The sequence below is a fragment of the Leopardus geoffroyi genome, chromosome X (genome assembly GCF_018350155.1).
Source record: "Leopardus geoffroyi isolate Oge1 chromosome X, O.geoffroyi_Oge1_pat1.0, whole genome shotgun sequence".
Lineage (NCBI taxonomy): Eukaryota > Metazoa > Chordata > Mammalia > Carnivora > Felidae > Leopardus > Leopardus geoffroyi.
The window spans coordinates 38,424,471-38,437,237 of NC_059343.1; the positions used below are offsets into that span (position 1 = coordinate 38,424,471).

Sequence of the window (12,767 nt, forward strand, 5' to 3'; positions counted from 1 at the left end):
TTCCTACAGCACTTGTGTAATTTGTCAGACTCCAGTGATACACAGGGAACCTCAGGCCGAGATTTAATTCTCTGTGCTTGCCTACTAAGTACCCGGTGGCCTAGTTTCCACAGCCATACCCAGTAGGTGAATGCCTCTACAAAAAACCTCGGGCTTCACAGCTGATGGGAAGAAATCACCATTCTGCCCACACTTGCTACCCAGCAAGCAGTCACAAAAGTTGACCCTGGGGCACAGATGTGGGCACAGTCGCTAATCTACATACTTCTTTGGGCCAAAGAAATCCTGAGTGTCTGTGACTTTCCCCAATTTGTAGATTTTTATTTATCTTTGAATTTTTAAAACGTTAAAAAAATTGTTTATTTATTTTTGAGAGAGTGTGAACGGGGGAGGGGCAGAGAGAAGAGGAGACACCGAATCTGAAGCAGGCTCTGCGCTGTCAGCAGCAAGCCAGATGTGGGGCTCGAACTCACAAACTGTGAGATCGTGACCTGGCCGAAGTTAGACACTCAACCGACTGAGCCATCCAGGCGCCCCCAATTTGTAGGTTTTTTTAGAAATCCTTTTCTGATGTTCAAATGTGGGGGAGATTGTGCTAAGAATCTAAAGGCTTGTGGTCCCCTCTCCTTCCCATGTCTCCACCATCACGATCACAGGAGACATCACTACAAGAATCCCATGCACCACAGTCTCAGGGTTGCGTCTGCCCAGTCACTGGGATACACAAGATGAATGCACTCAGTTAACCCCCAGTCTGGCAGGAAGCTCTGCTTTGCCCTTGACCCTCTCGACCTGCTCCGACGTACTTTCTCTTTGTACTGCCCTGTTCCGTGGGGCCGAGTCCCAGGCTCGAGATTCAACAACAGAGCACTTGCAATTTTAGCTAGACCAACAAGTGATTTCATTTTATTTCTCCTGTTTGACTCGTTGTTGTGGGATGACGCATGCTCTTGTTCGGGAAACGCACACATGAGAATATCTTCCCATTAGTATCATTTGGAAAATAAATCCTCTGTTTTTCAGAGCTCTTCTTTCTAGCCCATATTCTCCCATGTTCCCTCAGGCCCCTCCCAGTGCCAGCCAGAATAGGAAGAAAGAATGCCAAAAGTGCTTTGCAAAAGAGGGTGTTTCTTGGTCAGATACATTTTGGTAATGTTCCGTGTCCTAGCCTTGTCTTTGAGTGCCGAGATGTCCGTTAGCAAGTTAGGGGTCCTATGAGGACTGGCAGAAAAAAAAAAAATTAAACATAAAAAAGCTATTTAACTCTAAGTCAGAGTTTCCCAGATCCATGACCATGGAACCCATTTTCATACAGCACCCATAAAGAGCATGAGAAATGCTCACATAGGAAATGGTTTGAGAGATTTCCATCTTTTTCTCTTCCCTTCAACACCTTACACATAGGGAGTTCTAGTAAATTTGATGGTAATATTGATTATGGCTATTTTAGAAAAGGTATGTACATGGCATTGATCATTAAAAATCAGCACTAAATTGGCATTCATTAGAAGATTTTGTCTGAAGAGAGGGGGGCGCCCGCATGGCTCAGATGGTGGAGAAGGGACTCTTGATCTCGAGGTTGTGAATTTAAGCCCCACGTTGGGTGTAGAGATTACTTAAAAATCAAATCTTTTAAAAATTAAAAAAAAAAAAAAGAAGATCTTGTCTTAGGTGGGAAAGGAGGAAGCCATTTGGGTAGAAAGAGGCTGGACCCTTTCTGGAGCCTGGGAGGGCTAGATGTGATAAGAGATGGGTTGTAAATGCAAGAATTGTATTTCTCCCTTTTAGTCCTCCCTTTAACGAGCTTTTCTCAGAACGTTGGAATGTGCAAGGGAGTGTAAAATATAAACGTGTGAGGCGCAGTCTTTCTAAGGTGTGTTGAAACTCGTTGGGAAAGTTCTTACATAAATCAGTTTATTTTTTAAATTTTTTTTAACGTTTATTTATTTTTGAGACAGAGAGAGACAGAGCATGAACAGGGGAGGGGCAGAGAGAGAGGGAGACACAGAATCTGAAACAGGCTCCAGGCTCTCAGCGGTCAGCACAGAGCCCGACGCGGGGCTAGAACTCACGGACCGTGAGATCATGACCTGAGCCGAAGTCGGACACTTAACCGACAAAGCCACCCAGGCGCCCCTAAATCAGTTTAATACAATGTAGAAAATGGCGAGGTGCCACGGCAGCACTAGTCTGCCAGTGGAAGCAGAAGTGGTTTCTGACGTAGGCAGCTAGGTGGAATCTTTGGGACCATGTTTCTCTCACATCAGTGTTTTCTCATACCTGCAACCTCCACATCTAGAAAGCACGTCCTGTTAAGCTCCTGGTGGAGGGTCCAGCTCAGTGGCACTGCAGATTCAGTTTTCCTGACATGGAGACCAAGGCACAGAGGGGAAGGGCAGGGGAGTCCAGACCAAGATCCTGGAGTCATGAACTCTAGCTGCCAGGCACCAGCTGGGATTAAACAAATTATACACGTACACACACATAAATATATGCCCATATATACCCACTTATATATTACAGATCTAATAGATATGTAATGTGGACTTCCGAATATCTTCAAAGACATAGTGAACTTGCTAAATTCATCAAAAGCAGCCCAAAGGTTTTAACCTGTGATGCATCTCACTTATTACAATCGCAAGACTTTAACTAGGAGCAGTGAAAACCAAGAGAAATCAGACATGAGATCCGGGCATAATAATAGTCAAGCAAGTAAATGATTTTTTAAGGAAAAGTATAAGAGAAAATAAATATTAATGAAGGAAATGGGCAACTGCAATGGAAAGTATCATTTCTTTTAGTATTTTTAAGTAAAGTTTAATGAAAAGAAGGACTAAAAAGAAATGGCTTATGGGGTGCCTAGGTGGCTCAGTTGGTTTCGTGTCTGGCTCTTGATTTCAATTCAGGTCATAACCTCATGGGTCATGAGTTTGAGCCCCACATTGGGGTCCATGCTGACAGTGCAGAGCCTGCTTGGAATTCTATCTCTCCCTCTCTGCCCCTCCCTCACTTGTGTGCACGTGCATACTCTCTCTTTCTCTCTGAAAATAAACTTAAAAAAAAAAAAAAAAAGAACCCAAAGATCATGTTGTAGAAAGCTCTTGATGCATTTTGACCTATGGTATGATTAGAACATACCAAATTGGGGGACAAAGGCCTGGCCAATAGTAATCATATACCTGAGAGCTGATAGAGTCTGTGTAGCCAATGTGATGGATTCAGAGCAAACAGAAGTGATTTGTTAGTTTTCATCCTTGTGTCATTAAACATAGCAGTGTCTTTATTATCTTTCAACCTGTAAGTACCTTCAGATCCACTCTCCACCCTTCTCTGCCCTACTCTCCACCCAGGAAAGCAGACCTGTAAGGGCAGAATCAACTGGACTCCCTTGCCCAATGGCTTTGGGTTGGTTTGGAACATGGCACACTGGTTAGGAGAGTAAGATTGGATTATTTATTGTCCTGCCCCTGTCCATATGATGTACCACAGTCTAGCTCTGAGCTACCTTTAGCAGAAGTATATAGGAAAGAAAATTCTGGGAAATCCAGTTCAGCTTGGACAAGTCAACACATTACAAAACCACCACACCCTCTCTTTCCGTTATCACTTGTTCAGTGGGCCCGCATAGCAAAGTGGCCATGGCAGCAAAGATGGAGACAATGTATGTACTGAACAACATGACCATCCACCCAACAAGCCTAATTTGACTTTGGCCATTATCAGTCATTAGGGGAACACAAGTCAAAACTACCTTGAGATACCGCTGTGCACCCACCCGGATGACTAGAATCAAAAGGACAATACCAAGGGTTGGTGAGGAGATAGAGCTGTTGGAACTCATATATTATGGGTGGGAATGTAAAAAGGTGCTGGTGTTTTGCAAAAGAATGGAGAGTGACTGTTAATGACTAAGGGTTTCTTCTTAGGGTAACAAAAATGTTCTAAAGTCACGTGTGATGATGGATACGTGACTTTGTGAATCTGCCAGAGCCCGTGGAATTGTACACTTTCAATGGGTGGAGTATTGAGTACATGAATTATGTCTTAATAAAGCCGTTCTGGAAAAACAGCCACTCATCCTCACAGTGTAACATTTTCATCTTTTTTTCTAACTGCCCGTTTCTCCTCAGTTCATGGCTTTTGTGGAAGAGGAAAACATTTTTCGAATGCTCTGTCAATTGGCTTTACTTACCCAAGAGGCTACTAATACAACACAATACTGCCATCCTGTTTAATGGGTCTCGTTTTAGATTATTTTTTTCCTTTTATTTATTTATTTATTTTTCAATATATGGAATTTATTGTCAAATTGGTTTCCATACAACACCCAGTGCTCATCCCAAAAGGTGCCCTCCTCAATACCCGTCACCCACCTTCCCCTCCCTCCCACCCCCCATCAACCCTCAGTTTGTTCTCAGTTTTTAACAGTCTCTTATGCTTTGGCTCTCTCCCACTCTAACCTCTTTTTTTTTTTTTTTCCTTCCCCTCCCCCATGGGTTTCTGTTAAGTTTCTCAGGATCCACATAAGAGTGAAAACATATGGTATCTGTCTTTCTCTGTATGGCTTATTTCACTTAGCATCACACTCTCCAGTTCCATCCACGTTGCTACAAAGGGCCATATTTCGTTCTTTCTCATTGCCCTGTAGTACTCCATTGTGTATATAAACCACAATTTCTTTATCCATTCATCAGTTGATGGACATCCTTTTTTTTTTTTTTTAAAGATTTTATTTTATTTTTAAGTAATCTCAACACCCAACATGGGGCTTGAATTCACAACCCCAAGATCAAGAGTCGCATGCTCCACTGACTGAGCCAGCCAGACCCCGCCTAGGTGATTTTTTTTAAAGTTTATTTATTTATTTTGAGAGAGAGAGAGAGTATGCTCAGGGAGGAGCAATGACAGAGGAGACAAAGAATCCCAGGCAGGCTTTAATGTCAGCACAGAGCCCAATGTGGGGCTCAAACCCACGAACTGTGTGTGAGACCATGATCTGAACCAAAACCAAGAGTCAGACGCTTAACCGACTGAGCCATCCTGGCACCCCTGATTTCTTTATTTAAAGCATTATTGTGTACTGTAGAAAACAAACCAAAATCGTTCTCTTACAGGCTTGTCGCAAAACAGTGGGACTAGAAGAGTGCCAAGGAATTCATAGGGGTTGGGCAGACTTGTTCCTAAACCATTCTAGAACATATCTGTTTATTTTCAAGATGATTAAAAAAATATTTGGCAGCTTTCCTCGGTGGCCTGTGATCCTCTTTAATAACACCCACTTCCTTTTGTTTAACTAAAATAATAAAAGTAAAGAGAGATGAAACTTTCCCGACAAGGTTGCCAATCAGTAAATGTTATTTGCTTACTCTAAACTTGCTCTATCTTCCAGGACTAACAATAAAGAGTGATGTGGGAGCCGTAAACTGCCATCTCCTGGCAATAGTCTCTTGTTATTACGAACATCAGTAGATGAGGGATGTGGTTTCTCAAAGGGACTTAAGTATTTTGGGCACGGTTCCAGGGACATTGTGTTCTTCTCGACCTCAGCCATTTCTGCTGTGTCAAAGACACTGTGCTTTAGAGATGAAAGGCCACTTTGGAAGGGGTGGAAAGCTCCAGAGTATAGGTACAAAATGGACTTGACCTTTACTCAAGATTTTTTCCCTTTCATTTCTAAGGAGTGGTAGCCATTTGGAAATATTGAAAAAGGGCGGACATCTTTGTGAGAAAACAATACAATCACATTTAAGAGAGTGAGAAGGTCTGGTTTGCAGGCCATTCTCTCAATCAAGAGACAGCTCCACTCCCTGCCATTGCCGTTGAGTTTAGAAGCAGGCCGTGGAGGAAATAAGCCTTCTAGAGCTTTCTGAGAAAGGCAGAGGTGACATGTAGGTGCCTGTGCCCATATATATGAACTTCTTTAGTGGAATAAGAGCAGAGACGGCACCTGGGTGGCTCAGTCGGTTGAGCATCCGACTTCCTGCTTGGGTCATGATCTCATAGTTTGTGGGTTCGAGCCCCTCCTTGGGCTCTGTGCTGACAGGTCAGAGCCTGGAGCCCACTTCGGATTCTGTGTCTCCCTCTCTCTCTCTGCCCCTCCCCTGTTCACATTCTCACTCTCTCTCTCTCTCTCTCTCAAAATAAATAAACATTAAAAAAACAACAGAGAAGCCAGACATGAAGAGTGAAGCTAATTTATGAAAAATCCCGTTATCAACTTGGTACCGCTGTCAACAGGATAAAAATTAATGTCGTGGTGGGCCTTGATGATCTTTTAAAATACTGCATGGTTCCCGTTTCTAAAAAGATTGCCAGGCTAGACTTTTCTGTCTTGTCAAATTCTCTCTCTCTCACAGTCTCTTTTTTTTTTTTTTAACTTTATTTATTTTGAGAGAGAGAGAGAGAGAGCACAAGCAGGGGAGGGGCAGAGAGGAGAGACAGAATCCCAAGCAGCCTCTGCACCATCAGCATAGAGCCCAATGTGGGGCTTGAACTCAGGAACCATTAAGATCATGGCCTGAGCCGAGACCAAGAGAGATGCTTAGCCGACTGCCCCCCGTCTCCTTGAATTCTTTACTTCTCCTGCCACTTATTTGTTTATCCCGGTGCAGATCACGGGGTCTTTGGGCCTTGTGTGAAAGGAGACTCTGGTTGCCACCACCCTGACCACCCTGAGAGGAACTTCATTAGGAATGTGGAACACATTTTTTGACCTTTTTTTTTAATGTTTTTAAATTTATTTTTGAGAGAGAGAGAGACAGACAGAGCTTGAGTGGGGGAGGGGCAGAGAGCGAGGGAGACACAGAATCAGAAGCAGGCTTCAGGCTCTGAGCTGTCAGCACAGAGCCCAACGTGGGGCTCGAACTCACGAACCGAGATAGCATGACCTGAGCCCAAGTCGGACGCTTAATGACTGAGCCACCCAGGCGCCCCTGTTGAACTATCTTTATGATACTTTTCTCCGTGTCCCCAGATGATTGAGCATGTTTGTTTTTATAAAAAAATCATTTTTTTCAAAGGAAAGATCAGCTTCGTATGAGACTATTACTTGAGTATAAACACATTTTACCGAGAAAAATGTAGATTTTTCCTGATTTCAATTAAGGGAAGAATTGTAATGAGAACCAGCTGTTCTGAAGGCTGCCCATGAGCTGTTAAGCCCAGTCTGACTCCTTTCCATAGCTGGTTTTGCGTTCTGGGTAAAACGTCTGCCTATTTTCCTCCAAACATGCTTCAGCATTTTTCAGGGTTCACCCTGTTTCCTCAACAGTCAGCTAATACCCCCGAGCTTCTTTGTCTCCATCTGCATTCCTCAGAAACATAAAAAATGTGTGTGGAAGATTTCTAAACTTTCACATTTCCCAAGTTGTCTTTCATTTAGTTGGAAGGTTATGATGTCTCTATCTCCACATTCTGTTGACCACATAGGAGGCCAGAAAGCCTAATGTTTATGAGCAAAGAGTCTTTGGGAACAGGACATTTCTGCTCTACTATTTTCTAGCTCATATCCCTGGGCTTTAGTTTCCTCATTTATAAAATGGAAATAGTAACAGGGCTTGCCTCCACAGGGTTGGGGAGAGAGAATGCATACGAAGAGCTTAGCCAGGGCCTGGCATGGAGAAAGATCTCAATGAATGTCAGAAATAATGGTGGTGATATGGGCAGTGGTGATGATAAAGGTTTGGAGTCTTGAAAAGTCGTGTTGCAGCATAACAACATCGCATTTTTCAGATAAGAAACCAGATCACATGATCTGCCAAGGTTGTTTGAATTTGCTACTGTGGCAGGCAAAACTAGTTATCACTTAATGGCTGCCGTATATTGTTACTCAGTTGAAGTGTGCGTGCACGCGTCCATGTGCAAGTGTGTGCACATGAATGCAAATGCTGTTAGGTCTTGCATCCTTTCCCTGATGGTCAAGAGTTTTGCTTTGGCTACCTCCCCCCTTTTGAAATCCAACACAGTTATGGGGCACCTGGGTGGTTCAGTTGGTTAAGTGTATGACTCTTGGTTTTGGCTCCGGTCATAATCTTGTGGTTTCGTGAGTTCAGGCCCTGGCATCGGGCTCTGTGCTCGGAGCACGGAGCCTGCTTGGGATTCTCTGTCTCCCTCTCTCTCTGCCCCTCCCTCACTTGCACTGTGTCTGTCTCTCTCAAAATAAATAAATAAACTCACAAAAAATTTTTAAGTCCAACACAGTCCTTAATATTGTACAGTGCATACAATAGGCTTTCTGCAAATATTGAGTATGTTTTTATTTGATAAAAAAAATAGGGGTGCCTGGGTGGCTCAGTCGGTTGGGTGTGTGACTTCGGCTCTGATCTCGCCGTTTGTGGGTTTGGGGCCTGCGTTGGGCTGTGTGCTGACAGCTCAGAGCCTGGAACCAGCTTCGGATTCTGGGTCTCCGTCTCTCTCTGCTCCTCCCCCATTTGCACTCTGTGTCTTTTTCTCTCAAAAATGAATAAACATTAAAAAAATTTTTTTAAATCTCATGCAAAATTGTATTAGTAGACGACATCTTGATTTTCTGGATGTTTTATTTTAAAGGAACTAAATTAAGAAATAAGACCTTAGAACATACCTAGACCTGGTCTCTTTTTCCCAAGGATTCACTCTTGCCTCACGCTTGCATTTACCCAGCACAGGGCTTATCATGCAGTTGAGATGAAATAAATGGCGGCTCGTCAATCGCTGTCTTTGTACCAAGCAATAGAAAGCAACTCGGGCCAACAAGAGAATCATTGAGAGCCTGGAGGGCCACACTTGGGAATAGGCAGAGATCAGGGGAGCTCTGGCAAGTCAGAGGCAGCAACCACAGCCATAGCGTTTAGAGCAGGAAGCATCTGCACAGCATGCTGCCATGGGAAAGAAGAACCCATAGTCAGCTTCCTTCTGTTGTTGGGCGACTCGTTCCAGGGTCAGAGAGTGCGTGATTGGCCCAGCTCAGCCTGGCTGCACCAGGAGCCAGGGTGGGTGGAGAAAGGATCTAGCCCATTGCCTGCTATACTGGGGGATGATACCCAGGAGGAGAAGCAGTTTCCCAAAAAGAAACCAGTATAATACTTGAAAGGAAGTGTGGATGCTGGGCGACCAAGAAATGTCAAATGCCCATTGTTCCGGGTTCTCATATTTTGACTCTTGACCTCAGGCACGGTCGCTGGTCTAGCCAGTCTCTTTATTTCGCCTGTTTGAACTCTACAGCACAGTCTCAGATATTCTGCTTTGTGGTTCCAGCCCTCTATGTGGTCCAAGGTCCTCTATGTGTGTCATCATTCTGGTCTCATCTGAGTGGGAACATCGTTCCAAAGAGATTAGATAGAAACTCAAGGGTTGAGAATGTCGCGGCATCAGCATTAGATATTAGGATGAGCTACCTTTCTTTATTTTCTCTCTATAAGCAGAAATAAGTTCACAGGTATTATTGCCTATAAATTGAAAACTAGTAGCACAGCACCAGGGGGAATTCTGCTAATCTAATTGAAATTTGGGTCTGGTGTAGGCAAAATGTTATTTACTTTCCATCAAAGGTGACGCTTTTTGTAACAGTAGAGGATACTGTTAGTTTGAAAATGGCTCTCAGGTTGGCTTGGTTTTGTCTTTTAGAATGCCATCCTATTTTAAGGTATTATCCTTTGCTTTTGTCTTATAGGGGAAAACTTATCCTTTTCGGGGCGCCTTTCCTCCGGTGTGGAATCCTGTCGTGTATTTGGATTACAACAATCTGTGGCGGACAATGGATAACATGGGGAAGGAGGTAAAACATGTGTTCGGCTTACCTGTGACCTGTTACTAAAATAACAATAGCACTTGTTTCATATCCTTCCAACAGCGCAGGGAACATTCCTCTGGACATTAATGCGTATCATTTCCACTTGTGAGGAAAATGAGTGCCGGGGGTTACGTCGATTTGCCCAACACCACACGGCAAGGGAACCAGGATTCAAACCCATTGAATTGTCATGCTCTGATTGTCATGCCTGTGTGCTTCTAGCTCTATGCCACGTGAGAACTCATGTGACATATTCTTGCCAGGTGTCCTGCTCGTAGTTGTCTTACTCATGTGTGATACCACTTTAGACAGTAAAGGAAAGAGGGATTTGTTCCCCCAGAGTATTTTTACCTTGTCCCAAGCTCTCATACTTAAATTGGGGACTTAATAATAACGATGATCAACATCATCATAATTTCATATTAATTTATATATACATTTATGTGTAAATCCCCCCCTTTTTTGCATAATAGTAATAATAATTATTATTTTGGCAACAGCATTAAGGCATAGAATCCAAAGACCTATCCATCCCAACCCCATCACTGTCTATAGTAGAATTTTATGACAATCACTCATTCCGACACAGACACAGAGGCTGGATTTAAGGGGTGCTTCTCAAGGCTTCTTGGTGGGGCAGTAGGCAGTAACCAGCACACCTTTGTGGGCCCTTCTTCCTCTGTAGATTCCAGCCGATGCACCATGGGAGGCCCCACATGCTAAGGAATGGGACAAGATGACCATGAAAGAGCTCATCGATAAAATCTGCTGGACAAAGTAATCCTCGACTATTTAAAATTCACTTTTTTATCTTTTCTTTGGATCTTTTCTGTCCGATCTTGCACTGTGGTGTGTTTTGTAATCAGCTGGAGGAAAAAAGTTACGAGGAAACCTAATGATCTTTCAGTCAGGAACAACTTGGGGGGGAACTTCAGACACCTCAGAGTGGGTATGAACATAAAAGGAACCTAAAATAATAGAAAAAGAGGAGGCGAATGAAGTAGATTTTTTTTTTAAATGAAAGGGCCGTGTGATTTGCAGTAAAGCAAGTAGTTGTGTACTCAGATTCTGTAGTGGTCAGCTACAGAAGCAATTTGGGAAGGTATCAGAGTTAATTCCCTACAGGTATAGAAAAATACGAAACTGAAGGAAAGCTGGTCTGTGTTAATGAGAAATAGAAATTTTCTAACGTTTTCATCGAGAACCTGTGTCATTAGTTGAGTTACTTACAGATCATTTAGTCAGCTTTCTGGGGCTGCTATCTGAAGGCACTATACCAACCTGTGGGAAATGGCAGGGAATTTGTTAGGCATGGCCCCTAAACTCACAGAGGGAATATTCTTCTAGCAGGAGAGACTGACATTATACACATAATTTCATTATGTTGCAGGAGTGACTGTAACAGGGAACTTGACCTGAAGGTGAGAGAGAGATTCCTAGATGCAGCAGTCTTTAAATATAAACCAAGGACTTAGGGCATCAACTGAAACGAGTCACAGTGGATGAGAGGAGACAGGAAAGGGTGGGTGGTATGGGGGACAAGGTATCTTCCAGGAATGCCACATAGTGGATAGGGGAGAGAGAGAGGAAAGATGGATGGTGTGGAAAGAAGGCTCTTCCAGAAATGAGCCTTAGTATTGGGGGATAGACAGGAAGGGAGGATGATGTGGGAATATGTTATCAACAAGGGATGTGCCACAGTGAATGGGGGGAGACCAAATGGATGGATGGTGTGGGGATGGCATGTTCCAGGAATGAACTGTAACAGATGGGGAGAGTAGGAAGAGTGGATGCTGTGGGGGAATGGTATCTTCAAGGGATGAGCCACAGTGGAAGGGGGGAGAAATGAAAGGTGGACAGTATATGCAGATGGTATCCTCCATGAATGAGTCACAGTGTTTGGTGGTAGACAAAAAGGCTGGATGGTGTGTGGGGGGGGATGGTATCTTCCAAGAACGACCCAACTGATGGGAGAAAGAGTAAGAATGAAATGTGTGAGGGGATGGTATCTTTCGGGTATGAGACACAGTGGCCTGGGAGAGACAAGAATGGATGCTTGGTGGGATAGTGTCTTCCATGAGCAGGCTTTATGAGGCACAGTGGATAGTCTGTAGGAGTGATATCTTCCAGGAATGAGGAAGGATGGATAGTGTTGGTAGTTAGTATATTCAAGAATAAACCGTAGTGCGTGGTAGGAGACAGGAAGGTGGGATGGTGTGGTGGGATGGTATCTTCTAGGAATGATCCACTGTGGATGGGGGAGACAGGGTAGATGGATGGTGTGGAAGGATGGTATGTTCCATGAGTGAGTCATAGTGAGTGGGGGGAGACAGGGAAAATAGACGGTGTAGGAATATGGTATATTCAAGGAATGAGCCATAATGGATGAGGAAGGGCATGAGAGATTGATGGTGTGGAGGATGTTATGCCCCAGGAATAGGGCCTAGTGGATGGAGGGGGAGTGGCGGGAGACAGAAATGGTGGATGGTTAGTGGGGGGATGGTATCTTCCAGGAAGCAATCACAGTAACTGGGGTAGGGGCTGATGGGAAGGATAAATGGTGTAGGGGGTTGTATCTTCCAGGAATGAGTTATAGTGACTGTTTGTGAGAGACTGAAAAGGGTAGATGATGTTGGAGCATATTATCTTCCAGGAAAAGCTATAGTGATGGGGGAGATAAAGTGAATGGTGTAAGGGGATGGTATCATCTAGGAATGAGCCACAAGGGTGATGGGAGACAGGAAGGATGGATGGTGTGTGTGTGTGTGTGGGGGGGGGTGCGGGTAGGGGGGTATCTTCCAGAAATGCCCTATGGAAAGAGAAAAGACTGGAAGAGTTGTTGACTGGATGGTATCTTCCAGGAAGGATCGACAGTGGATGGGGGGAGATGGGAAAGTTTGGATGGTGTGGGGAGTTGGCATTTTTCAGGACTGAGCCACAGTGAGTGAAGAGAGACTGTAAATAAGAATGAATGGATTGGTGGGATGGTATCTGT

The 12,767-nt window shown here is 43.9% G+C and overlaps 1 protein-coding gene across 2 annotated transcripts in view; it reads left to right on the forward strand.

The window, feature by feature from the left end:
• MAOA (monoamine oxidase A) overlaps window positions 1-12,767 on the forward strand; it is a 73,298-nt gene that overhangs the window by 39,541 nt on the left and 20,990 nt on the right. For both annotated transcript variants that reach the window (XM_045473004.1, XM_045473005.1), the window contains exons 4-5: window positions 9,653-9,757; window positions 10,458-10,549. In XM_045473004.1, coding sequence (XP_045328960.1) covers window positions 9,653-9,757; window positions 10,458-10,549 — 197 coding nt within the window. The remainder of the gene's footprint in view (window positions 1-9,652; window positions 9,758-10,457; window positions 10,550-12,767) is intronic.